Raw genomic sequence first — 24,827 nt, 5'->3', positions numbered from 1 at the left:
ATGCCGCTGCTTCCAGGAGTCTCGCAGAGCAAGCCCCCGACCCCGCTCCCTGACCGGAACACTGGAGCGGGGCAAACCCCGGACCCTGCTCCCTGGCGGGAGCTTGAGGGCTGGATTAAAATGGCTGAAGGGCCAGATGGGCCCCTGGGCTGTAGTTTGCCCACCCCTGCTGTATACGCTTGTAGCTAGGATCATTGTAGTTTGTGGTATGGACTAAGCGTCAGCAGTGCCTAAGATATAATTAATAATAGAACTCAGTAAAAAATGAACTGTTAAAGTTGATGGTGTTCCTTTGAAATCAAACCCCAGATATGAGACAACTTGTTTGACTTTGAATGCTGGCCGTGTGTTTTAACAGTAGAGTTCCATTATTGTTATTCCTAGTTACAATAGGCTAGGTTAAGTATACATAACCAATGAGACCTCTGGATTTTATGGCGTTTTCTTGCCAGTTTAACCCAGTTTTAATGTGGTTGTCAGGTTTGTGCTTCAGTTTTATTTTGTAATCGTCAAATTGGAGATGTTTCCTAAAATGTTGAGGCATCTTATAGTGACTCTCAGATTAAGTAACTGTCATAAAAAGTGTGTTGACCAGTAGCAGTGTCTGCATGTAACTTGAATTCAGTTGTTTGCAAATGGAAAAATAAAATGATTCCCTGGCTCTATAGATTACACACATATAGCTCTTGCAATTCTGAACTGTCAAGCAGTTATGTTAAGTGTATGAAACAACAGCACTATACAATGTAACCATCCAGCCCCTTCTTCCCAGCTTGGAGGCTTTGTATTATGCTGAACAGATGGGCCTTTGCAGTTCAGTTCTGCTTTACACAGCAGAGCGCTGCAGACAGCACTAAAAAATTAGCCTTTCGGGGATGGTGGACGGTGTTTCTTATGTACAGCACCTAAAGCTATGACCCTTTTAAAAATTGAGCCCCAGCATCACAATGCAGTCTGTCAGAAGAAAGGAACGGCAGCAGAATGGTATGGCCCTATTTAGGCAAAATGAACAAACCAGAAGGGAGCATTGCACTCCATTATGGAGAGCTAACGGTCTTTCCAGAGTCGAGGCAGTGATTAGGTTTCTGTTTAAACCACTGTTTGGATTCCTCTTTTGATTTCAGTCTGGGATTTCATGTGCTTGTTTCTGCCAGAGGATTATTTTTTAAATCTGTGATTTATCAGACAGGTCCTTTGGGGAAGATGACTTCTTTGGAAATGAAGGCTATACGCTTCTTTTTTTCCCTTCAAGTTTCCCGGGTTTTTTTGCCACTTTAAAAAGTAGTGTGGCTTGAAATTGCTAATTGTTGGCTTATTGGGGACTGGTGGTTTTTGCATCTTTTGGAAAGCATACTGGTTTAATTTGTGCAATATTTCTAGGTTTTGCAAGTGTTGTAGATCTTCATGCTCCAGACACTTGGTGTGCCCCTATCTTCTTCCATGCTACAATAAATCCCTTCCAAATGGAAGGAAAGTGCAGTGCAAGTTGTTGTACCTTTTTTGCTGTGTGTGTGTGTGTGTGTGTGTATTTATGTAGAAGGAGAGCATTTAGGACTAAACTATAAATACTTTAAAACTCGCACCTCCCATTCCTGAGAGTTGCGATTGGCTCCCTTTTGTCTCCAAGGGTATGTCTGCACACCAGCAGGGGGCGTGCTTCCCAGCGCGGGTAGACCAAGAGGCAGTAACTCTGCTAGTGCTAGTGGCCTAAAGTAGCAGTTTGCTGTGGCAGAACAAGCAACGACTCATAGAATCATAGACTATCAGGGTTGGAAGGGACCTCAGGAGGTCATCTAGTCCAACCCCCTGCTCAAAGCAGGACCAATCCCCAATTTTTGCCCCGATCCCTAAATGGCCACCTCAAGGATTGAACTCACAACCCTGGGTTTAGCAGGCCAATGCTCAAACCACTGAGCTATCCCTCCCCCCAACTCGATCTAGCTGTCTGACTACATGCTCACCCAGCCCCCTTGGTATGTACGCAGGTGGTAGCCTGAGCCATCACCCATGCCGCAGTGGCCATGCTGCGATTTTCAGCATGCTCGCTCATGTAGAGCTGTGCATGTCTGTCTGCCTGCTCTGGGAAGCAGACCCCCAGCTGCTGTGCAGGCATACCCCATAACTGCAGACAGCCCTGTATTCAGGTGTGCTCATGTCTCTTGACATTTGCACAGGGCTTGCATTCTGGGCTACATTTGTGACACTGCAATCTCAGAAGAAAATAGATTGCAAAATTCTTTGCCTTATCTCTTGTGGGTTGATGGATTTTTAGTGGGTTGCACACCTTGACAGAAGCGGAAGGCAGCTGCTGCAGCAGCTAAGGGGGTGGAGGTTAATAAGTATGAATGTTTCAAGGTGGACAAACATGCACCAGCACAATGCTCCCTTTCATGTAATAATTGCACCACAGCTGCGCTGGTGGAATAGTGCTGGCTAATTTATTCGGGCTGTTTCTTCTCTTTTGTTGTGTACAGCTCATTCCTCCCCCCCCCCCCCCCCTCAAGAGAATGCCTTGCAAAAATATCAACCAGTTTTGTCCTGGGATTTGATTTTGTTTGTTTTTCTTACTTTCTGTTTCTTCCTGTGTTATTTATCAACATTGTCTTGATCACTCTAGGTCCAATCTTTAAAGCAGCTATTTAAGAAAAAAGTCCTGCAAAATCCCCTTTGGGGTAAAGTAAATGTCCACAAGTTGAAGAAACAGAGACTAAAAAGGATTTCTCTCTTAGTATTATGAAATGTGTCCGTCTCTCAGGTTAACATTGCAGGCCACTAACTGAGGCCTTCTCTATATTCAAAGCTGCACCTGCTTCAGTAAAGGTGGGTTCTGAAACCAAATTAATTAAACCAGTGCAAAACCCCTAGGGAATACCTATGTTGCAGCTGGGAAGTGTGATTCCCAGCGCTGGTAGACAGACTTGTGCTAGCTCAGCTCGTGTGCTAAAAACAGCAGGGTGGACATGGCAGCTTAGGCAAAGCCCCAAGCTCAGACCTGGGGCTTGGAATTAGGCAGCTCACCTTACCCACCATTGGAGCCGCAATGTCCACACGTGCTTCCCAAGATACACAAAGCAAGGAACGCAGGCAGGCCCATTGTATCTGGCTGCGACACTCTTACAGAAGGACTATTGGGACTCAGAGAAACCATCCTCAAACCACTGACCACCCAAAGGGCCAGCTTCCTCCAGGGCACAACTGACTTCCTCCACAAACTCCACAACATTAACAGCCAAGAACACCATCCTTGCCATCATGGATGTCACTTCTCTGTACATCCCTCACAGCGACAGCATTGTTGTCCATTGTCCTGTAAATATTAGAGTCAGGCAATTATCTTTGAAAACTCATGGCGATCGGGGGAAGTCCCGGACGACTGGAAAAAGGCTAATGTAGTGGCCATCTTTAAAAAAAGGGAAGAAGGAGGGTCTGGGGAACTACAGGCCAGTCAGCCTCACCTCAGTCCCTGGAAAAATCATGGAGTAGGTCCTCAAGGAATCAATTCTGAAGCACTTAGAGGAGAGGAAAGTGATCAGGAACAGTCAGTGTGGATTCACCAAGGGCAAGTCATGCCTGACTAATCTAATTGCCTTCTGTGATGAGAAAACTGGCTTTGTGGATGAGGGGAAAGCAGTGGACGTGTTGTTCCTTGACTTTAGCAAAGCTTTTGACACAGTCTCCCACAGTATTCTTGCCAGCAAGTTAAAGAAGTATGGGCTGGATGAATGGACTATAAGGTGGATAGAAAGTTGGCTAGATTGTCGGGCTCAACGGGTAGTGATCAATGGCTCCATGTCTAGCTGGCAGCCGGTATCAAGTGGAGTGCCCCAAGGGTCGGTCCTGGGGCCGGTTTTGTTCAATATCTTCATAAATGATCTGGAGGATGGTGTGGATTGCACCCTCAGCAGGTTTGCAGATGACACTAAACTGGGAGGAGAGGTAGATACGCTGGAGGGTATGGATAGGATACAGAGGGCCCTAGACAAATTAGAGGATTGGGCCAAAAGAAATCTGATGAGGTTCAACAAGGACAAATGCAGAGTCCTGCACTTAGGATGGAAGAATCCCATGCACCACTACAGACTAGGGACCGAATGGCTCGGCAGCAGTTCTGCAGAAAAGGACCTGGGGGTTACAGTGGACGAGAAGCTGGATAGGAGTCAACAGTGTGCCCTTGTTGCCAAGAAGGCCAATGGCATTTTGGGATGTATATGTAGGGGCATTGCCAGCAGATCGAGGGACGTGATCGTTCCCCTCTACTCGACATTGGTGAGGCCTCATCTGGAGTATTGTGTCCAGTTTTGGGCCCCACACTACAAGAAGGATGTGGAAAAATTGGAAAGAGTCCAGCAGAGGGCAACAAAAATGATTAGGGGACTGGAACACATGATTTATGAGGAGAGGCTGAGGGAACTGGGATTGTTTAGTCTGCGGAAGAGAAGAATGAGGGGGGTTTGGTAGCTGCTTTCAACTACCTGAAAGGGGGTTCCAAAGCGGATGGATCTAGACTGTTCTCAGTTGTAGCTGATGACAGAACAAGGAATAATGGTCTCAAGTTGCAGTGGGGGAGGTTTAGGTTGGATATTAGGAAAAACTTTTTCACTAGGAGGGTGGTGAAACACTGGAATGCGTTACCTAGGGAGGTTGTGGAATCTCCTTCCTTAGATATTTTTAAGGTCAGGCTTGACAAAGCCCTGGCTGGGATGATTTAGTTGGGGATTGGACTAGATGACCTCCTGAGGTCCCTTCCAACCCTGATATTCTATGATTCTATGGACAACCCTCTGAGATGCACCCCAAACACACCAAGAAATCTGTTACCTACGGCCAGGCACGCAGATACCACAGAACATGCTCCAAGGAGAGAGTCCGGGATACACACCTTAACACACACAAAACCACCTTCACCAAACAAGGACATTCCATCGGGGAAGTAAATCACATCATGGAATGGGCCTCTCAAATACCCCGAAAGAATCTGGTTCAATACGGAAATAAAACCTCATCCGACCCCTAGTTGTCACCTACCACTCCACCCTGGAACGCATACAGGGTGTCATCAAACAGCTACAGCCCGTTTTCAATGGGGGACCCCATTCTGAAAGAAATCTTTCCTGAACCCCCTTTTTGGCCTCAAAAAACCCTCCAGCCTTTCCAAGCTTATCATCAGAAGCAAGCTCCGCATCTAGGGGTGCTGGAAAAATGTGTGGGTCAGTGGCTCTCAGCACCCCCACTGTAAACTGTAAACCCTGTATATTTTGGAAACCCCTTCAAGCCGGGGGGGTGCCGCAGCTCCTCAGCACCCCTAGTTCCAGCAACTAAACCACAGACCAGTTTCCAATGCAAACTGGAAATGAGGTGGAAATTTTCAAGTGAAGGTAATTAGCCGTTGGAGCAGTTTGCCGAGGGAAATGGTGTTCTCCCTCCTTGGGAGTCTAAAATGAAGATGGGTGTCTTTGTCCAAGTTCTGCTCATTGAGGGCTAGACCCACAAAGGGAGCTGAGGTCTGTGTTGCAGAACAGCATTTAGGCACCCTGCCATGGAATGGAATCCAGAAGCCCAAGTTGGGGGGCGGTCATGCTCCCGGCACAATGCACAGGGAGAGTCTGGCACCTGATAATGGGATCCCCAAAAGCCAGCAAGCTGAGCGGGGAGCTGCCTAAGCCAGGCAATGGGAGATGCCCAGGAGAGGGGTGTGGCCTCATCCCCACCCCTCGAAAGGAGTTTGAGCCTCGGTCGGAGGCAGGCACGCGTCTCTGCCTGGGGTTCACAGCGACGAACCCATAGCCCTGACAGGAGGCGCCACACCTCAGCCCTTTTCTCCCAATAAAAAGGGAAAATACGAAGAGGCAGCGCCCGCATACCCTTTAGCCCTGGGGCTGGCGCACTTGGCCCGGGAGGCGGCGGCTTGGGGTTAGCTGCAGGGGTTTGATCCCTCGTTTCCCAGCTCTCCGGAGAGCGCCCTGACCCTGGGCTATGGCTCTCTTCGTCTGTCCCGTCGGAACTCTTCTACTGCGGATAAAGAAATAGCCATTGGAGCGGGTCCTTGAACATGGGTCTCTCGCCTCCCCGGTGAATGCCACAACCAATGGGCGACAGCCAGGCTCTCCCTTCCCCCGCTCGCTGAGTCGCTCTTTCTGCACCGTGGAACGATTTCAGCGAGAGAGATTGAAAGGCACCCGCCCCGGAATGCCTCGGGGCACACTCCTGAGAGGTGGGCGATGTGGCGGGGGGGTGGAATTGCTCAACCGGGGGGCGAAAAGTTGTAAACGAGGGACGGGGGCGGGGGGGAGACAGTACCACTTTCTCCTCCATTTTGTACGAGGCCTGAACTGCTGGCTGCTCTCGGAGCACTCCTGCCGGAGCAGCCCCACCAGTAGGATAGATGGGGAGACACCTCATTTGAGGATCCCGCTGGGGCTTAGGGTGAGAGAGGTGCGTGGGTATCAGGACCAAGACAGTTGTGCACATGCCCTGTGGCAGATTTTTGGTACTGCAGGGATTTTATTGGCAGAAGCTTAGGCACCTGCAGGATTAGGGAGCAGCTGAGCTGGGGTTTTGAAGACCTGAGTTTTGGATTTAGGTGCTGAACGTCTCAGTTACGCGCCTAAATCACTTTTTGTAAATCCGATCTAGCCCTGAGTGACGTTCTGTGGGCTGTGCTATGATGAGACTCACTAGATGGTCGTAACTGTTCCTTCTGTGGAGACTAACCATTGTCGACATCTTTTTCCTTCGGTGGGAATAGCATCCAGGGAACAGCAACAGGCACCCTTGTGGGGGGGTGTGTGTGTGTGTGTCATGAACATATCCTAAAAGAGCAGGGAGCATTCAGACCAGTTCAATTAGGCAAAGCTTCATTAACTTCAATGGAAATTGTATTTGAGTGAAGGGATTTGGCCCTATGTTTTTCTGCAAATAGTCTGTATAATCCTTCATTATTTGGCTCTGACCCTATTGGCCTGGTGAGCTGTTCTTCGGACCCTGGTTACGGAAGAGGGGGATGTGGAGCAGAGACATCTAGATCATATTGGAGATTATTCACTGCCCTAGCAGTCACATCTGAGACTGAGAGCTGCATGCCATGTGGGAAGCAGCAATTTCTATTTCAGTTTTCTGCCTATTCAGGAAGTGCATTTTACATAAGTCACTGAGGTACTGGGAGGAAATAGAAAGCTCTCTGTACATCTGACTTCACCGCAATGCTGGGTTGTGTGAATGCAACTGCCTTTGCAACAGGATCACTCCGTTCCAAAATGGTGGCTCAGAACACTGTTGTGTCACTGTAGTGTGTTGAAGGAATAGGTGTGGCTGTCTGCAAGGACATTGGACCCTGCTGAACAAAGTTTGATCTCATAATCTCAGATTCTGTACCAGGATGGTAAGACACCTATGCATATTTTGGTTTTGTTGACTGAAAAAAAAAATCAAAGGAAGGATTTTAAATAGCTTTGTTTTCAAATTTATTTTTAAAAGCATGATTGTGTTACAATAAGACATTTATTTATCTTCTATACAAATTAAGAAATTAAGTCTAATCTTACACTTTAAACATTATTTCCTCTGGATCTTTTCCAAAATATCACTTAGACTTCTGGTGCTTTTATTGATTAAAATAATGTCTTGATTCATGGGTGTGCGTGCCTGTGTGCATGAGTGTCTGAGTATCATGTTGTTGACAGAAACGCCCAGCTAAGTTTTAGTAGTTATGGGGAGGGGGCATTTTACAATGAATGTAAAAATACACATATTGTGTGTGTGGATATTTTTACGTGTTTTATTGTAAATTAACTTAAATTTGTAAGTGTAATTTTTAATTGTGAATTATAAGGTACCCCTGAAGTTTCATTAATTGCCTAGAAGAAGCCTGCTGCAATGACAAAGTGTATGTGCCACATTCATCCTGGACATATGGCCATTGTCTTTAGAGGAATTATGCCCAGGGTGAACTCAGCCCTTAACTTCCCCTTAATATTTTTAGATCAGGCATGCTCCTACAAAACGAGAAGTCTGACAACGGTTTCTTCCTGTGCTTTTCTTCAATTTTCCTGTCAGCATAGCTAGAAGAAGACTGTATTAAGCATTCCCTCTCTCCCTCTCCTTCTCTAAAAAGCATGAAAAAATTAGACAGCTTACAGCATTTGTTGTGCTCAGAGTTTTTCTAAAGAAAAAGTAACCATATAGAAAACAGTCCCTGCATTCCCTCCGAGTGCCTCATTGGTGCAATGCAGAAGAGAAATTCTGTGTGACTGGTCTGTTTCAGGATGGTAGGAAAACATCTGTTTGTTTTTTGTTGTGGGTTTCTTAATAGCTATTCAGCTTTCCCAGTAGGAAAGGTAAAAACTATTTAGGGGTTTTTAACTCATCAGGCAGCAGGCACCATGGAAATCAATTCTCCTTTTGTAAATGACTTGTTATCCTATTTTGATTTTAAGAAATAGTCTATTTTATCAAACAATTACATTTTAATTTCATTTGACAATTACTTACAAATAATCTAACCTTCACCAGTCTGTCGGGATACAGTCAGAAATTATGAACGGTAAGAGAGCCGGATGCATTTGCACCATTGTAAAATGAGCAACTTTCAGGTCTGCTCTATTATTTGCCAGGGGAAAAAATGTAGAAAAGGCATGGGTGTTGCTTGTCTTAAACGAAAGTTAATAGGTAATAGTTTGTGCCTTACTACAAATTATTCATCTAAACTATAACGTTGGTATACTGTAAACAACGCTTCTATGTTTCTAGATAAAAATGTGCCTAGAAAATAGTGGAACTTACTTGAAAATACTTTTAAGTCTTCATCTTTTTCATGCTTTTATTTTCTGTGCAGTATTTCCTTTGTCTCAAAATAGGTGAGAAGACTCTGCTTCCTGCTAAGTAGTATCAGTACAAAGGCTGTTTTCAGTGCCAGACCCAAGAGCCAGTCACAGTTAGGGAGATATGGAATCAGTAACAGATAGTGTTTTAGCTCAGTGCCTCAGTTTCCCCATTTGTAGAATGGGGTTAGTGATACTCGCCTCCTTTGTAAAGTACTTTGAGATCTGCCAGGTTTAAGATCCACACTCGTGCCATCTGCTCTGTCCATACAGTACTTGAACTCTGAGTGTGGACTGACACTGACCTTAGAGACACTGCCAGGGCTTAGTCAGCCGTGATGCAATGTGGTCGAGGAGCCCAGACTCGGTTTTAGCAGGTGAAGGGGGCAGCAGACTAGAGCGAGGGAGCTGTTTGTTGTTCAGTGCGTTGGTTTCTGAGTGCTGGAGCACAGCGTGTGTAGGCGTTGGTTCATGCCCGTGTTGACTCCCTGCACTGACCTGCTGGCACAGGGAGGTTCTTGTGCCAGAGCTGGGAAACTGGAAGCTTTCCCTGTAGCGCTGTGTTGACAATGAAAGGTTTGCCATGTCAAAGTGTCGGCACTGAAAGGCTTTTTGACCCCAGCTTCCAGGACTGGGGTGGAGATTTTACTGACAGTGAGTGGGTTTTGATACAACTCCTTTTTTTTTTTTTTTTAATTTACAAAGTCCACTATGCCTTGATGTGTGTACCGCTACCCGTGGGCTGTGAGCCTGTAAATCTTTCCATTTTGCCGTGCAAAGCTACAAGTTATTCATCTAAACTATAACGTTGGTATACTGTAAACAACGCTTCTATGACATTCCAGGGTGCAGACCAGTGAGGTGTTGTCGGCCCTGTCCTACAACTTGGGGTGCCCCACAATGCTTTTCTGCTGTAACTCCCACCTGGGTCATTGACAGACAGCCTGCAGGTCACACCCTGACCCCAGCAGCTTGTTAACAAACACCAACCACACTCTGGCTTCCAGCAGCCTTTGGTGACTACTTACAGGGAGACCCCGACACATTCCCAGTCCTGGGTTTTCTGCCCAAAACATGTGTTCTGCACTGTCCAGCCCTCTCCTGGACAATCCAGATATATTGGGTCCCTTGCCCCTCTGTGGGGATCAATATAGGACAGCCTGCTATCTTAAATGGAATTACCCAAATAATTCCTGACACTAGGTTGGTTTTAATTAAAGAATAAAACAAGTTTACTTAACTAAAAGGAGACAGGTTTTAAGTGAGTACAAGTATAAGGCATTGCAATCAGAAATGGTTACAAGAGAAATCAAGAGAAGCAGCTTTCTAATCTTAAACTAGACTTGGTTCAAAGTGAAATTCTTGCAAATTCCCAGTAACATTGCTGACCAAGTTTGAGGTCACAATCCCCTCCCAAAGTCTAACAGCTGTTTCTTTCCTTTTCTTAGGTGAAAAGGAGAGAGATGGATAGGGAGAGAGAACTGGGGGTGGTTTTGCCCCTCACTTTTATAGTCCAATCACCCTTTGAGATGCTTTTTCGTGCGGGTTACCCCTAGATAAAGTTCATTCCCTCTGTGAGGTTGGAGTCAAGGAGTTTGATGGTGAAAGAGGTTTCATGCTGTTGTTTGCTAAAATGTAGATTTGCCTTGTCTCCCCCTTGCTGGCTCAAGGACCTTGTTTATTACGTATATGTAAATGGAGGTAAACACACATTCCTTTGTTTAAGACCTGCTTGACCAGTTCTGCCTAATCAGGGCTGCGTGGATTTGAACATGGGCTACCAATAACCATTCAGGGGAATTCATAACTTTACATATAATGTTGCCACATACATTTCATCATATTATTGACCAGTGAATTATTAGTTTTCAAGTGATCCCTCACAAGACCTATTTTGTACAAAGATTATTACAATAGCGTGTAGGGTGTGAATACAGGGGTTGCATTTCGTCACACAAGGGCAATAACAAAATGAGGTTTTTTTCCAATATGCACGAGGGCCCATGTTAGCCAGGTGTACCCCCTGGATCCAGGGCCTTCCACACCTGGGCCTTGTGCCTGCAGGCCAGCTCTGACCTCCTCCCCGGCAGTGTGGTCATGCTGGAGAGACCCTCCCCTAAGAGAGATCCCCACCGCAGGAGAAGCGTGTCCGTTCTGTATTGGGCAGCTAATACATGTGGAGTGTGCGTGTGTAGGTGCCCAAGTATGGCTTCTACAGTAATGAACAGGACAACCCTGCCTCCCTGGTTTTACTTCCTGGTTCTACTGCAGGGCTGATGTTTGTCTGCGAACGGTGCAGCGATGCGTCTTCCCCAGACAAGCAATGATTCCGTTTGTTGTTTAACTTTCTAGGCACGCTTTGAAAATGAACAAGAGCAGCTCTGAGCTGGAGAAGGTTAGCAATGGCTCTGCAGAGAGCCTCGGCCCACCTTTCCAAGGGATCCACGTCAGCTTCGAGGCTGGCTCCACAGAAAGCCTCAACTCTGACACAAGGACTGCCAGTGATGGAGGTAATTAAACCTTGCTCCGTTTTTGTGGGGGTGTGTGTGTGTGTGTGTGTGTGTGTGTGTAGGGCTCATGGAAGGGGCTACCCACAGCCCAAAAGCTGAGATCCCTTGTTTGTGCAGTATATGGACCATAGAACAAGTACAACATCGGCAACACAAGCTTCCCCTGCACTGGTCTCAGACTGTATAGCTCAGCCCTGACCTGGAGGAAACAGCTTTAGAGAGGAGTTGAGCTTCCATACCTATGTGGGACTCAGTGCTGCTCCTACTGTAGTCAGCGGCAATGCTTCAGTTGATGTCAGTGTAAGCAGGCTCTGGCCTGTGCCCCCTCTGCTGAGCCTGCTGGCAAGGATGACCGAGCTGCTTGTGATGGTCGGAGAGGAAGGCCACCTGCTGTCTTCACAGTCCCGGACCACCAGACAGCCATTACACTCTGTCACAAAAGACTAGTGCTGGGTTTGAAGCTGGTGATCTCAGGTGAAAGAGGAAGTGTCCTGTTACCAGCCTCTGAGCTGTCCAATTCTCTTAACTCTTACTGATTCTCTCTGGACAACTTGGGCTGAGTCAGAGCAGCAGACTTTCTGTAATCTATTTGGCCAATGCCAAAATCGTTCTTCCTGCGGTTTTTCTTAGACTCAAGACCAGCCAATCCCACACCTCCTCCCAGGACAATCTATAGACGTGCTGGACATGCTGCAGGATCAAAGATACAGAGGGTCGTTCATCTTTGACATGTGATTTCCTCAGTGGGTTGCAGGGGTGACAGAGTACCTCCTGTAGCTCTACTAAAGGACACCGAATGTACCGAGAGGGAAAGGGGTTAGCACAACATTGCGCGCACAAGTATTTCTTGAAGGAGGGGGGAAGTGCCCTCTTTCATTAGTTTGGATTTTCTTTGAAAAGCAGATATTCTACCAAGTCATTTTTCCCCTAAGTATATTTAACTTAGACATGTACTGACACATTACACAGTCCAGCAACTATTTCCTTTGCAAATCGCCATCTTCATATAATGGAAGTTCTGCCTCTCCAGAAGCAACAATTCATAGCGATAAAATTCAGACCTAGTTGTCTGGAAATGACATTTTTCCAGTCCTAGCTCAGAATTTAAGAGGGAGTGTGTGCCAGGAAATTATAAAAGAGAAAAATCATATTACATGTCAGACTTGTGCTCTCTCAACCTATAGCTGTCAGATGTGAACAGAAGGGGAAAGTGGTTTCCTTGTTCTCTCCAGTGACACAAGGAATTTTAATTTTCTTAAGAAATTTAAAATAAATGTTTGAGGTTTTTTTTTGGCTAATGTAAATGAGGAGCAGAACTCATTGGCCAGAGCAGGAATAATCAAGATCCAGTTGATTTCCAGGCACGCTTCACCAAAAATTCAGTGGCAAGATCCATGCATTCTGCAGTAGTCTGGTGCAATCTGTTGGAGGCTCTGCCCTAGCTTCAGATAAATTAAAAGAATGAGGCACTGATTAAAGAACATTTTGAAGTGGACAGTCCAGTCAGTGCAGTATACTCTGTGCCAGGCACTGGATAGTAGATTTGATTTATTTTACCCTGCCTGTGCACGTTGAATTTTCAGGGTGTGGCTGAATTTTGCACTAGAGACTATTAGGGAAGTAGTCACGGGAAAGCTGGAGATGGTGGTGGTTAGGCAGTGCCCAGATGGACCCTTACAGCATGTGGGGAAGGTCTAAGGCAGTCTACGGTTGTGGACTCAGCATGTTGTTTGGATGTTAAAATACTTTACAGTGAAATAGAAAACCACGTGGACATTGAAATGTGCATCATGAGCTTTCAAAGTTGACAGCTCCCTTTATGGTGAATGGGGCAGGTCACATCTGTCAGAACTCTGATTTTCGGCTGTCTGCAGACTCAGGCAGACCTAACTGCACTGGTTTACTCTATTTGAAGGATTTCTTCGCAATCAGAAGGGCAAGAAATCTAGGGCCAGATTCCTGGGTGCGGCCGAGCTTTGTCCAACACAGGACCCAACAGGGTGAGGCAAAGGTGGCTTTAAGCAGGTTCTGGCTCCCCGGATTATTGGGCTAGTTGGGTTCCCAGCCAGCCCCTGGCTCAGTTTAGTACAGACTCAGGCCTGATCTACCTTACTTATATTGTAAGCTCTCCAGGGCAGGGACTATCTTTTCATTACTTGTTTGTCCAGAACCTAGCACTGGTCAAGGCTTCTAGGCAATACTGCCACATAACTAATAAGTGATTATAGTAATCTAAACTACATTCAGCTGCAACAGCACCCATGAGACCATCTAGCAGCCAAGATTAGCTGGAGGGCAGCATAGATTCCAGGTCCAGAAAGGCCTGTTGTGATCATCTAGTCTGACATCCTGTATAACACAGGCCAGAGAACTTCCCCAGAATAATGCCTCCTGCACTGGCCATGCCTCCATGCTGTGGGCTGCAAGAAAGTCTGTGTAGTCATTCTTGCAGCATACACCAGCTGGGGGTATTCCCCGGTGGCCAGGCAGAGCAATGAATCAGACCCTCTCTTCTGTTTTTTTAATGCACGCTTGAACTCTGGAGCACAAATGTATTAGAAGGCGTGGGCTCTGCAGTGAATTCTGCAGCAATAGGATAGCCAAGAGTGCATAATGCAGGTAGGCCCTGTGCTTACCTTCCTAGATCTCCGCCAATAGCCCATCAGCCTGATTCACAACGCCCAGACCACCAGTGAGAGGAGGATGCCAGCAGGGTAGTGATTCCTGCCCTAAAGAAGTGATCTGGGTGGCTGGTGACACAAACGCTCCCTGGTAGGGAAACCTTTTCCTGCATTTTACAAAGGAAGTGAATGGGAAGCCTTCTCTTTCTGAAGTTTGCTTTCCCATACACATATGAGCATGTAAGTCAACATGCCTCATGTTGGTTAGCCATTTTAAAATCATCAGTACAGAAATCAGAGTAGCAGCTGTGTTACAAATAATTTTTTTAGTCTCTAAGGTGCCACAAGTACTCCTTTTTCTTTTTGACAATACAGAAATAGATTTTCCTCCAGAAAAGTGGTGACCTATTTGTACTCCATCCGGAGAATCCAGAAAGCTGCTGGATTTACAGCCCTGGTGAATGAATGTTCACATTGCCCCATCAATGTGCCTTCACTGGGATCTAGCTGCACGATCTCTAGGGTTGCAATGATGGTTCACGCTCTGTGGCCATTCAACCTTCGGCTTCTTGGCTAAATTGGCCAATGGGATTACCAGTGAGTACTTATGGTGGGGGATGCACCTGCGAAGTAGACAACCGGGACTGCTAAATTTACTTCAAACAGGACACGGAAAGGCTGTCAAAGATAACAGCACTGTTGCTAGCTGCAGTTGAATCAGCAACTTACAGGTAAAAGGTGCTCTCTCTCATTACCAGTCTCCTGTGTCATCCAGTTGTATGAATTTCTGTTTCTAGAAAAAGGCCTTCATGAATATGTGGCCAGTGTTTCACTTTGATAATCTGCAAATGATCTGTTAATGTCAGCATTGGAACCCAGGAACCAAGTTCAAAGAGGAAACAGGTTTTACTGCTGCCTTGCTCACAATGAGCAAAACTCTGCCATGAGGTTTCACAGATCTGGCTCTGTGTACACACATGGTAGAGGGCTATGCAGTTTAGGAAGTTTTTAACCTAGTATTAAATTATTTCAAAATATTTATATTGTCAGTACAGATATTTGTTCTCCTAATTTCCCATGACACTTTAATATTCAGATATCCTGTGCCATAATTTTTCATCTTGTCTAAACGATAATTATTACTCTTACATTTTTTGGCTGTGATCAAACACTTTTCCCTTTTTCCCCCATGACAAATGACCAGCCTTACTCCTGGCCAGTTTTAACGAGATAGGAAAACTTTCATAAAGTACAGCTGACTGAAACGAGCCGTGTGCCAAGAGCCACAATCTGGTGCGCGCCCATGGCTCAGCTGAGGCATGTGGACAGAACTCCATTCGTAAAGCAAATAGGTTTGAGACTTTGCGGAGTGAGTCAGTGGAGGACTTTGCAGCAGGGTGGAGTCAGCTGAATCCTGTGCCTCCCCTCCAGGCTTGTTCTGTGTGGGGCAAGCTGTGGAGTTCGGTGTGTCACCTCTTTCGCGCCACTCTGACAATGCTTAATCTACAGTGCAGTGCTGTGGGGAACATGAGTCAGGCTCTCCTTTCTTCTGCCTTGCCTAGCCTGTTTAATTGCTGAGTTACTGTGGCGTAAAAACTAAACCGGCTTTGTTTGAATAGTTGTTGCCGAACAAGTATCCTTCAGTATTTCATTCTGAACTCCTCACAAGTGACTTCACAGTTTAGCTATTTCCCATAGACCAGCTTTACTACTGTTTGGCAGCTCGCGCAGGGAAAAGTGCCACAGTGTTTCTTCAAACTACCATCGAATATCAGCCTCTTCTTTCCAAACACCCCCGACTAAATCCGATTCAGTCACTTACACTGTAGATATCCCATTATGCATGATTTGCAATAATTAATTAATTGGCAATGTGCATTGGATTTGGGTGTAATCATATTGTTCACATCTGTGTTTCAAAGCCAGCTATCTTGTAGGACTTCCTGAGGTTTTAAAAACATCACGAGTCATTGTAACCACAGCGAGTTAAGAAATGCCTTACGGTACATCTACAGTGCAAAAAAAAACAAAAACAAAAAAAAACCACGGCAGCGAGTCTCAGAGCTAAGTCGGGCTCATGGGGCTTCTGCTATGGGAATAAACACAGGAGTGCAGACGTTCCTGCTCAGGCTGGAGCCCGGGCTTTGAGTCTCACTGCTGTGAGGTTGTGTGGTGTGTGGTTTGGTTTTTTTTTTCGCAGTGTCAATGTCCCATTAGTGCCCCAGGGAGAGTTCCGAGAGCACCTATGCCCACCACAACAAAGTCCATGGGAGGGGTCTCAGGCGGAGATAATCTCTACACTGTTCCCTACCTCCACCCCGCATGGTCCCACTGAAAGGGGCTATGTCCATCTCCCACAGAAAGGCCCTAGGGTCCTGTGGGAAGCCAGGCTTGGAGGTTCTGTGTGTCTGCACCAGGCCCCCTGCCCACCCCAGGTTCCGTAGCAGTGCAGCTCATGTGGTGCCAGGCTACCAGGGCCTCCCTGTGGTGGGGGGGGGGGGGGGGGAGGAGAGCCCTATGGGAAAGATGATAAAGCTTCAGGCTGTATTATCCTCTGAGTAACTTCCCAGGGGCAGGGCGGGGCTTGTATGGCTTCCAGCGAGCCCACTCCTCCTCCAGCCCATCCTGTCTCCACCCTCTTCCCCCAGCTTAGACCCCTGACTAAGGGGCAAGAAATGCTGCTGCATAGACAGCCGAGCCCCCTTTGCAGGCAAAGGGAAGGAGAGCTGCACATGGAAGGTTTCCTCCATGCAGAGGCAACGGGGTATGAGCTGGGGATCTCTTTGGGACGTCAGAGGGGACCAGATGCCTGTAACGCAAACACAGAGAGAAAATACTGTTTCAAAGCAATTAAATTAACCCTTCCTGAGAGCAATCTTTGGTTCCCATTTCTCAGGAGGGGGAAAAAGGCATGCAGATAAGGGAAAAAATACATCAACGGAGCCTGCTGTGCTTTGCGCCCCTGTGCTTTTCTCTGGGGTTTCTAATGACAATATATAGTGACCCCTGCAAATGGTGCTTAAGTGTTGTTGGGGCTGTTTTAACCTGACGTTCAAGAAACCTGAGAAATGGTCTCCACAAGGTATGTAATTACGATTTAACTTGCCGGCTTGCAACAAAGACTGGCACGTTTTTATTCCGTTCAATTAGTAGAATTAGAAGATGCGAAGAGGAGTAGCCAGTCTAGGTACTTGAGAGGGCATTTTGCTCCAGCGATTGAGATTTCACGTTTAAAACTGGAGTTTTGAGCTGTGGCTCCTGAACTGCAGTGTATTAAATGTTTCTATATGAACAGTATATTGCTGGTGGGTACCATACACTATCCCCCCTGTAAAACACAAATACTGCTGTAAAAGTCTGCTCTCTTTGGCGCTGCATCACACAGTAGATAGAGAAACACAGGCTAAATTATCTCTGCTACATCTCTGTACTCTCCATTACAATACCGTGTGCGCGATCAAGGTCTTTTGACAATAATTGTCCAAACTTTGCCTCGTGTTTGTTCACAGCTGAGAGGCATGTGAGCCCCTGATGCTGGCATGAGCCAGCTCTGTTCTAGGCTGACCAGCCCTGAGCATGCTGGTTGGGGACAGAACGCCATGGGGAATTGCTCCTTGCCTGGTGCCGGGGGAGGTGACTGCATGCTCTTGCGGATTGGCGGGAGGAACAGGTGGTTACAGCAGTACATTGCCTTTGGGAAGGCTGTGGGGAGACGGGGATGGCGTGTTTCCTTTTGGCTCTCTGTAAGCCACGTGGCCCGTGCGTGTTTCCCAGCTGCCCATACAGTTATTCCCTCCTACAAGGAAGGCATAATCAGTCCCAGAGCTGCCCACCACGGTCTGAGCTGGCCTCATGGACCATGCAAGATAGGTGAGAGCTGTGGACCCACCTCTGCTCCCCTACTTGCCCCAGGCATGCATCAGGGTGTGTATGTAGACCACAGCCCTGCTGTGTGCGGAAAGCCCCCCCATGTCTGTTCAGAGCTCCGTTGAAGTGAGTGGTGCTGGGCGTGGGAGCCCGGGACTGCCGGTACCAACCGGAGCGAGGGCTCAGGCCGAAGCTTGTAACCCTGGTGACGTGCCGTGAGGAGCTGGCCACATCAGGCCTCGCGCAGGCTAGCCCTGCCACTGCCATTCGTGGGAACAGTCTGAGTCCACATGCGCTGCGCTGAACTGATTATCACTCCATGAGGGTAGCCTGCACCTCCTGGCAATGGCTGTTGGCTGTGGTACAAAGCTCCCTGTACAGCCACCTTTCCCGTTCTCTTAGGAACCTCCCTATTTGGAGCTGCTAATGTGCTGAGCCTCCGCTCTGGCTACTTACTGTACAGCAGATCTCCTGCAGCAAACACAGACGAGCTTTCGACCTGCTGTGTTCCAAATGAGGGACACACGACAACTCATAGGAGCTGGAGGAGGCTTATAATGGCATGGATTGAGGACGTGTGATGCGTATCATAACGTCTATCGCTTTGGTTTCATTACTCGGCATTTGGGTGGCAAATTATATACTAAGACCCCTAACTCCCATTGATTGATTTGTAAGGGTGCCTAACTGTGACTTGTGCCTTTTGAAGAGCTCATCTTGTGTTTTACAGCAGGAGCATCCAGGCTAATAAGGGACAAGCGGGGGGCACTGCTTCATAAAGCCAGTTATTGTCGTCGTGTCTTCTAGGACAATCATCTGACCAGAGCCGCTCGCCCTTTTGCACTGAAAAGCCGATCTTTTCTTCTGTTCCTTTCCCTGCAGGCTCCAATCAGGACAGGTCTCCGGGCTCACCTCTACAGCCACCCCCTCTGCCACAGAAGAAAATCGTAAGCCGAGCGGTTTCATCACCTGATGGCTTTTTCTGGGGCCAAGCCCCTCTGGGTAGAACAGCGAATCCCACCAGCCCCAGACTGAACATCAGTCACTCCGAAAGCAACGTCTGTGTCAGAAGGGAATCCCCGTTCTGCTATGTGGGAAGCACCCACCACTCATTCTCCTCCTCTGAATCTCTAGAAAACGCCTGCAAAGGAAATGGCCATTGGGGTCCGACTTCAAACAAAAGCAGTAGCGCCTGCGTCCAGAACAGAAACCTGCAGCCATTTTCATCCTCTCCGCTCAGTGCGTCCAGCCAGGTTTCCTCAGTCACCAGCCTTCAGCTCCGTAATCTGCTCCTCAACATTGACAGCAAGGAGGGGGTGTATGCCAAATTAGGGGGGCTTTATGCAGAATCCTTGCGCCGCCTCGTTGCAAAATGCGAAGACTGTTTTATGCGTGATCAGAAAAATGAACTGCATTTCAATGAGAACAACTGGTCTCTCTTTAAGCTGGCATGCAACAAGCCCTGCTGTGTTTCTGGGGATGCCATCTATTACTGTGCTACCTGCTCGAAGGACCCTTCCAACACCTATGCAGTGAAGGTACGTTTACTTTATTTGCGTTGGCTTTTTTGCTGTCTCTCTGAGCACTTACGTGGTAGTGAACAGGAATATACCCTCTGGACTAAATGGGGTGCTGGTCCATTGAAGTCCATTCCTGGGAAATTATTCCAGGCCTTGATAGCATGTGAAGCACAGCTGTATAAGCCAATAGCTTTAACTTCCAGACAGTAATCCTTCAAATATGCAATTCCACGAGGGTTCATTGCTGTATTCGTTTCTGGACAGCTGTTGCATAACTGAGTGTTCCTCAGAGAGTGCCATTAGTGTTCACTAATAATATTTAGCACTTACAAGGTCTTTACAACCGTAGCACCCTTGTGAGGTAGGTGATCATATACCTGTTTTATATGTTGGGGAAACTGAGGCAATCCACAGCCACAGAGGAAGTCAGCAGCCGAGCTAGATTGGAAAGCAGGAGTGCCTGAATTCTCCTCTCTAGAGCATGCAGTCTGTTTAGAATGCTGCGACTATTTCTGGGTGTAAGCTAAGATTGGACATTAGAATATATGGTAAAACCTTGGTAAATTGCCATCAGAATATGGTGTCATCTTTTATGAATGGTTGGCTTTGTCTGTATCAAAGTTAACCAAGGCGATACTGCAGAAATGGGTGTCGTATTTAAGTAATCCCTTCATAAGTCGTCAACATTCTTTCCCTTGCTAAATTCATATCGGCGAAAGCATTCTTCGTGTGGTTGTAAAAAAGGCCAGTCACACGTTCGTTGGTAGGGACTTACAACGAAATAGTAGCCGTAGTTTGGTCTTCAGTTAGCACAATATTTTCTCTTTATTGCATAGCGATGAGGATCGCTTTTCACTCTGTGCTAGGCCTGTCTGCCTCCAACATACACAAGCTGATTGAAAGTCGCAAAAAAGGCTGTTTCCTTTCTGGCTGACAGCGTCTGTCCGAGACACCTTTGAGTCTACAGGTTATCTCGGCACCATGTGTATTAAGACCTTATGAACCACAGGAATTGACAGAGGGATCTTTACTTACCATCTAAATAAAAAGTTTACGCACTTAACATAAAAACTGGCCAGTCTCTTTTCACGTATCCTAGTGTGCCTGTTTGAAAGACAGATTTTTAGACTAGAAAGTTCAGCTTTCTTAATCCGAGACAGATGCAGCCCCTCTTCCACACACATCCCAAAGCACTCAAGTGTTGGGGAGAAGGGCTGAATTTTCTCCTTGTATAGTCGTGATGTTTTTCCCCTTCTGTACAGTCCCTAAGGCCTGCAGAAAGGGAGCCCAGATCCTGAGGGCCTCTGCCTGTCGCAAGCCTGCAAGCTTGCTGAGCTCTGTGTAAGAGTCCTTCTACTAGTCTGCTAGGCTGGGATTTTCAAAGGAGCATAAGGTGTCTAACTCCCTTAGGCTTCTTTGGTACTCCCAGCCCACAGCCCTGCAGAGTTCAAGGCACAGTTTTAAGGTAACATAAGGACTGGTCCAAAGCTTGTAGCAGCAACGGGCGGCTTTCCAGTGGCTTCAGTGAGCTGTGGCTCAGATTCTCAGGCAGTATATAAAGTAATCCCCAGCTCGCGATGTGTGTAAAATCACTCCAGCGGCCTTAAAATTTGACCTGACAGGGTTACAGCATAACCATAGAGCCCTTAATGCCAGCCACACACTGTTCTGCTACCATTATTTTTTAAAGAGAAAATAATGCTCAGACCAAAAAAGAGTGTTACACTAGAGAGTTGCACAGACTGAAAACACCTCCAAGGATGTTTTAGTTGAAAAGGGGCAAAGATACATTTGCAATTAACATTCCAAACAAATCAACCTTTCGTCGTCCCATTTAACCGGAGGATTTTAAGTAGGCAGAATATAGTTATAGACTGAATGCTGGTCATAACGCCCCTAGATCAATGCTTACAGTGGAAACTTGCAGGTTTTACTGTACCGTGCATAAGTGCAAGTTCATTTGTACCTTTTCCGCCCCCAAAGAAAAGTCTGTACAGTGGACTGGAATAGCCCTTTTCGTTGCATAGCACAGAGTGGGTTCACCCTGGGCTGATTTACTAAGAAGAATTTAGACCTTTCCGTTGTTTGTACAACCTGACTTGATTCTTAGTCCCAGTGTGTGCTTACCATGGGGGGAATTGTTGTAAAAGAACGAAACAACTCTTTGTTTTACATAGCAGGACTGTACTTGTGTCCCCATCTCGAATGTGCATTTATTCTGTGATCCTGGCAGACCGTACGGATCCAGAGCAGACAGAGGTAGCCTTGCTGTGCACTAGTGCAAAGTGTGCATCAGCAATTTTCCAGAGTCCTTTCATTTTCTTTATTAGAATATGACTGATAGACAGTAATTGGGAGGCTTAGCAGCTGCCTGGTTCCTTTCCATGCCTATTGTAGTATTGCACAGGGTTTCAAACAGGAAAGAGGCAACAGACCTGCAGTTAAAATTAGACGTGGACAAGCCGACAGTTTGAAAGGTTTAGCTGAGCCAAGTGTCTTCCGAGCAGTCAGAGCCAAAACTTTGCGCTGAGGTCTTGGCATTGATTGTAGCGCGCACACACGCATGTGCGAGCACTTGTGTGCACACACTCATCTGGGCTCACGCTGACTGCTGGGAAATCAAGCCAAAATATGCTCATTGCCTTGGCTTATACCTTTGTTCAGGCACACAGTGCTCATCCAGAGACAGGATCTTATCTCGATCTTTCATTGTCATGCCCACCGTGTATTTAAAACATACCAGGCGAACACACAGTTCTGTGATCTGTCTACACACAACTGGCATGATTTACACAGGAGAAACCCGAACACATTCTCCAAATTGACACTTGATTTCATTGCCTCTGTTCACTCCAGGAATTCATACTCCAGTGAGCAGACCTATAACCCCTTCTACTGGGAGTAAAGGTAACGGTATCGGAGCCTAATCTTGGTGGTCTGTGCAAAATGTCCCTGGGATTGCAGTGCCATGTAGGGAAAGTTGTAGTAGAATTACGGAGCAGATGAGCAGGTGCTTGCAATAAAAAAAGAAATGCCCATATCGTTTTTCTGTATGCTGCTTATAACAGAATTATTAGACTGTACAGAATACATAACAAAGGAATAGCAAAAGGCATACATACACCCACAGTAGCAAACTGATTGAATATAAAAACTGAAAGCCCTGTCCTTCCTTTTATAGATCTTTGATGCTAAGGCTCTGTAGGGTCATGTGTTAATTTGTAATATATCCATGGGCTAGTTTCCTTGAAACCATCCTTTAACAGCATAAATGTGCAAACACGTCAGACCCTTTTTACTTAAAAAAGAGAAATAAAACAATCGATTTTAAATAGCTCTTTCCCACAGTACTCTGTCACTAGAATTAATGCCCTGCAGAATCTTAGTTTTAAAGTATTTTGTCAGGAGCACAAAAGAATCTCCGCCCTCTAAGTCTTACTTAGTTATTTTTGCCCTCGTTTTAACTTAAATGACCAAACTGATGTCGTGTCCAGGTTTGCACACATTTTACAAGAAAGAGAAATTTGCTCCAGGGTTTGAAACCTCCTGTGCTAAGTTCCAGCCCAGAGCAAATTCACGTGGCTGAAGTCTAAATAAATCCCTAAATAAAAGGGCTTACAATGGAAACGCTGAGAGGCCTGTAATTGTTGCAGAGCTAATGGATGTTGCTACGATAAACCTATTTTCCTGCAGTTATTCATGCTGTCACAATGGGAAAGTTTAAAATGTAAAAAAAAAAAAAGTTTAATGTAGATTTATGTGAACTTTGACTGGGGTGGTGGGCCAGGAACCTACATAATGCTCTCCCTTTTCGTTTTGTGTCGGTGTTTTTGTTCGTCTCTTTGCCAGTCATTCCTAGTCCTCCATTGACGTTTGTTTTCTCTTTGTGGGCCTCATTTTTCTTTCTGTCACGAGTATTGTCGTGAGGCTGGGCCATTGACTTGAGCTGCCTTTGTGCTGCTAGCTGCTTAGATTGTCCATCCTGCCAAAACCAGAGCCTTTCGCCGGCTTTTCTGGCCACCATTCAGTGCTTCACTAGCACGTGCAAGGCAGATGTGAAACAAAGTGGTGGGAGAAGGAACAGTGAAAATAGTTTTAGGGCTTATGGGAGAGAGATGTATTCTGATTGTAATCCCGGAAGGCAGGAACTCCTGAGGTTAATCCCAGTTTGCACACCAACGGCCGGATAGTGGCACCTGTCTATATCTTTAGGACATAAGTACCTTTGAAACAGTGGCCTCAAGTCCTCTGTGGTCTATAGGCAGGTCACTCTGATCCTGTCTTCACTACAAAATCAGTCATGTCTGAGGACCTGGGTTCAATATAGCTAAAATCGTGCCTCTGTTGCAAGACAGAATGGGGTTTTAACCATGTCTGAGGAGAAGTGTGTATGTACCCAGGTCCCATGCCATCACTGTATCATCAACTTTTTAGCCTTTGTTTCCCTGTCTGTGAAATGGGGATAATGCTACATATTTCCATACCTCCGGAGTGTTCTGAGGATTAGCTGCTGTCTCTAAAGCACTTGGTATTATGATCAGTTTAGTGGCCAATAGAACAAACTGTTCATAGACCCACATTTTAAGCTGGGTATTTTGTCTCTGACTTTCCTTACGATTACCCGGTGAAGCCATTGTGTTCTATCAGCTATGGAAACTCAGCGTGCTTTTCCCATCTCCTGTTTCTGCCCCTCTGGCCAGCGGGAGCCAACTGGAGGTGGATCCAGCTGCTGGCCAGAAGGATGGTGAGCACAAAAGGTGAGGCGGGGCAGGGAAAGATGGGTGAATCCTCTGAGCTGAAAACACGTTCTGAGCAGGGACAACAGGCTGTTGCCCATCTTCTTCTACATACAGCCCTGGACTCCTCAGCCCTAAATTAGCTGGTACCGCTCAAGAGAGAGCTCTTGGAGTCATCACGGCTAGTTCTCGGCAAAACATCTGCTCCTCGTGCAGCAGCGGTCAAAAAAGGGAACAGCGTGTGAGGAACCATTCGGAAAGGAGGGGATGATAAGACAGTAAATATCCAAATGCCACTACACCCACACCTTGAGTACCGAGCGTAGTTCTGGGCACCATCTCCAAAAAGATATGTTAGAATTGGAAAAAGTACAGAGAAGGGGAACACAGATGATGAGGTGGGTGGAACAGCTTCCCTCTGAGGAGAGATTAGAAAGCTTGGAAAAGAGACGACTAAGGGGGGACATGATAGAGGTCTAGAAAATCATGACTGGTGTGGAGAAAGTGAATAGGGAAGTGTTCTTTACCCCTTCACATAACACAAGAACCAGGGGCCTCCTGATTAAATTAATAGGCAGCAGGTTTAAAACAAAAGGAAGGACTACTTCACATAATGGACGATCAATCTGTGGAACTCATTGCCAAGGGAAGTTGTGAAGGCCAGAAGTATAACTGAGTTCAAAAAAGAATTAGATGAGTTCATGGCGGATAGGTCCATCAATGGCTATTAGCCAAGAAGGTCAAGGATGCAACCACT

General features: G+C 46.5%; 1 protein-coding gene across 1 annotated transcript in view; it reads left to right on the top strand.

The window, feature by feature from the left end:
* PRAG1 (PEAK1 related, kinase-activating pseudokinase 1) overlaps positions 1–24,827 on the top strand; it is a 46,514-nt gene that overhangs the window by 17,889 nt on the left and 3,798 nt on the right. Inside the window, exons 4-5 of the mRNA XM_074950386.1 lie at positions 11,169–11,326; positions 18,697–19,352. Coding sequence (XP_074806487.1) covers positions 11,169–11,326; positions 18,697–19,352 — 814 coding nt within the window. The remainder of the gene's footprint in view (positions 1–11,168; positions 11,327–18,696; positions 19,353–24,827) is intronic.

Source organism: Natator depressus, chromosome 4 (genome assembly GCF_965152275.1).
Source record: "Natator depressus isolate rNatDep1 chromosome 4, rNatDep2.hap1, whole genome shotgun sequence".
NCBI classification, from domain to species: domain Eukaryota; kingdom Metazoa; phylum Chordata; order Testudines; family Cheloniidae; genus Natator; species Natator depressus.
This window is presented reverse-complemented; position numbering and strand designations above follow the sequence as displayed.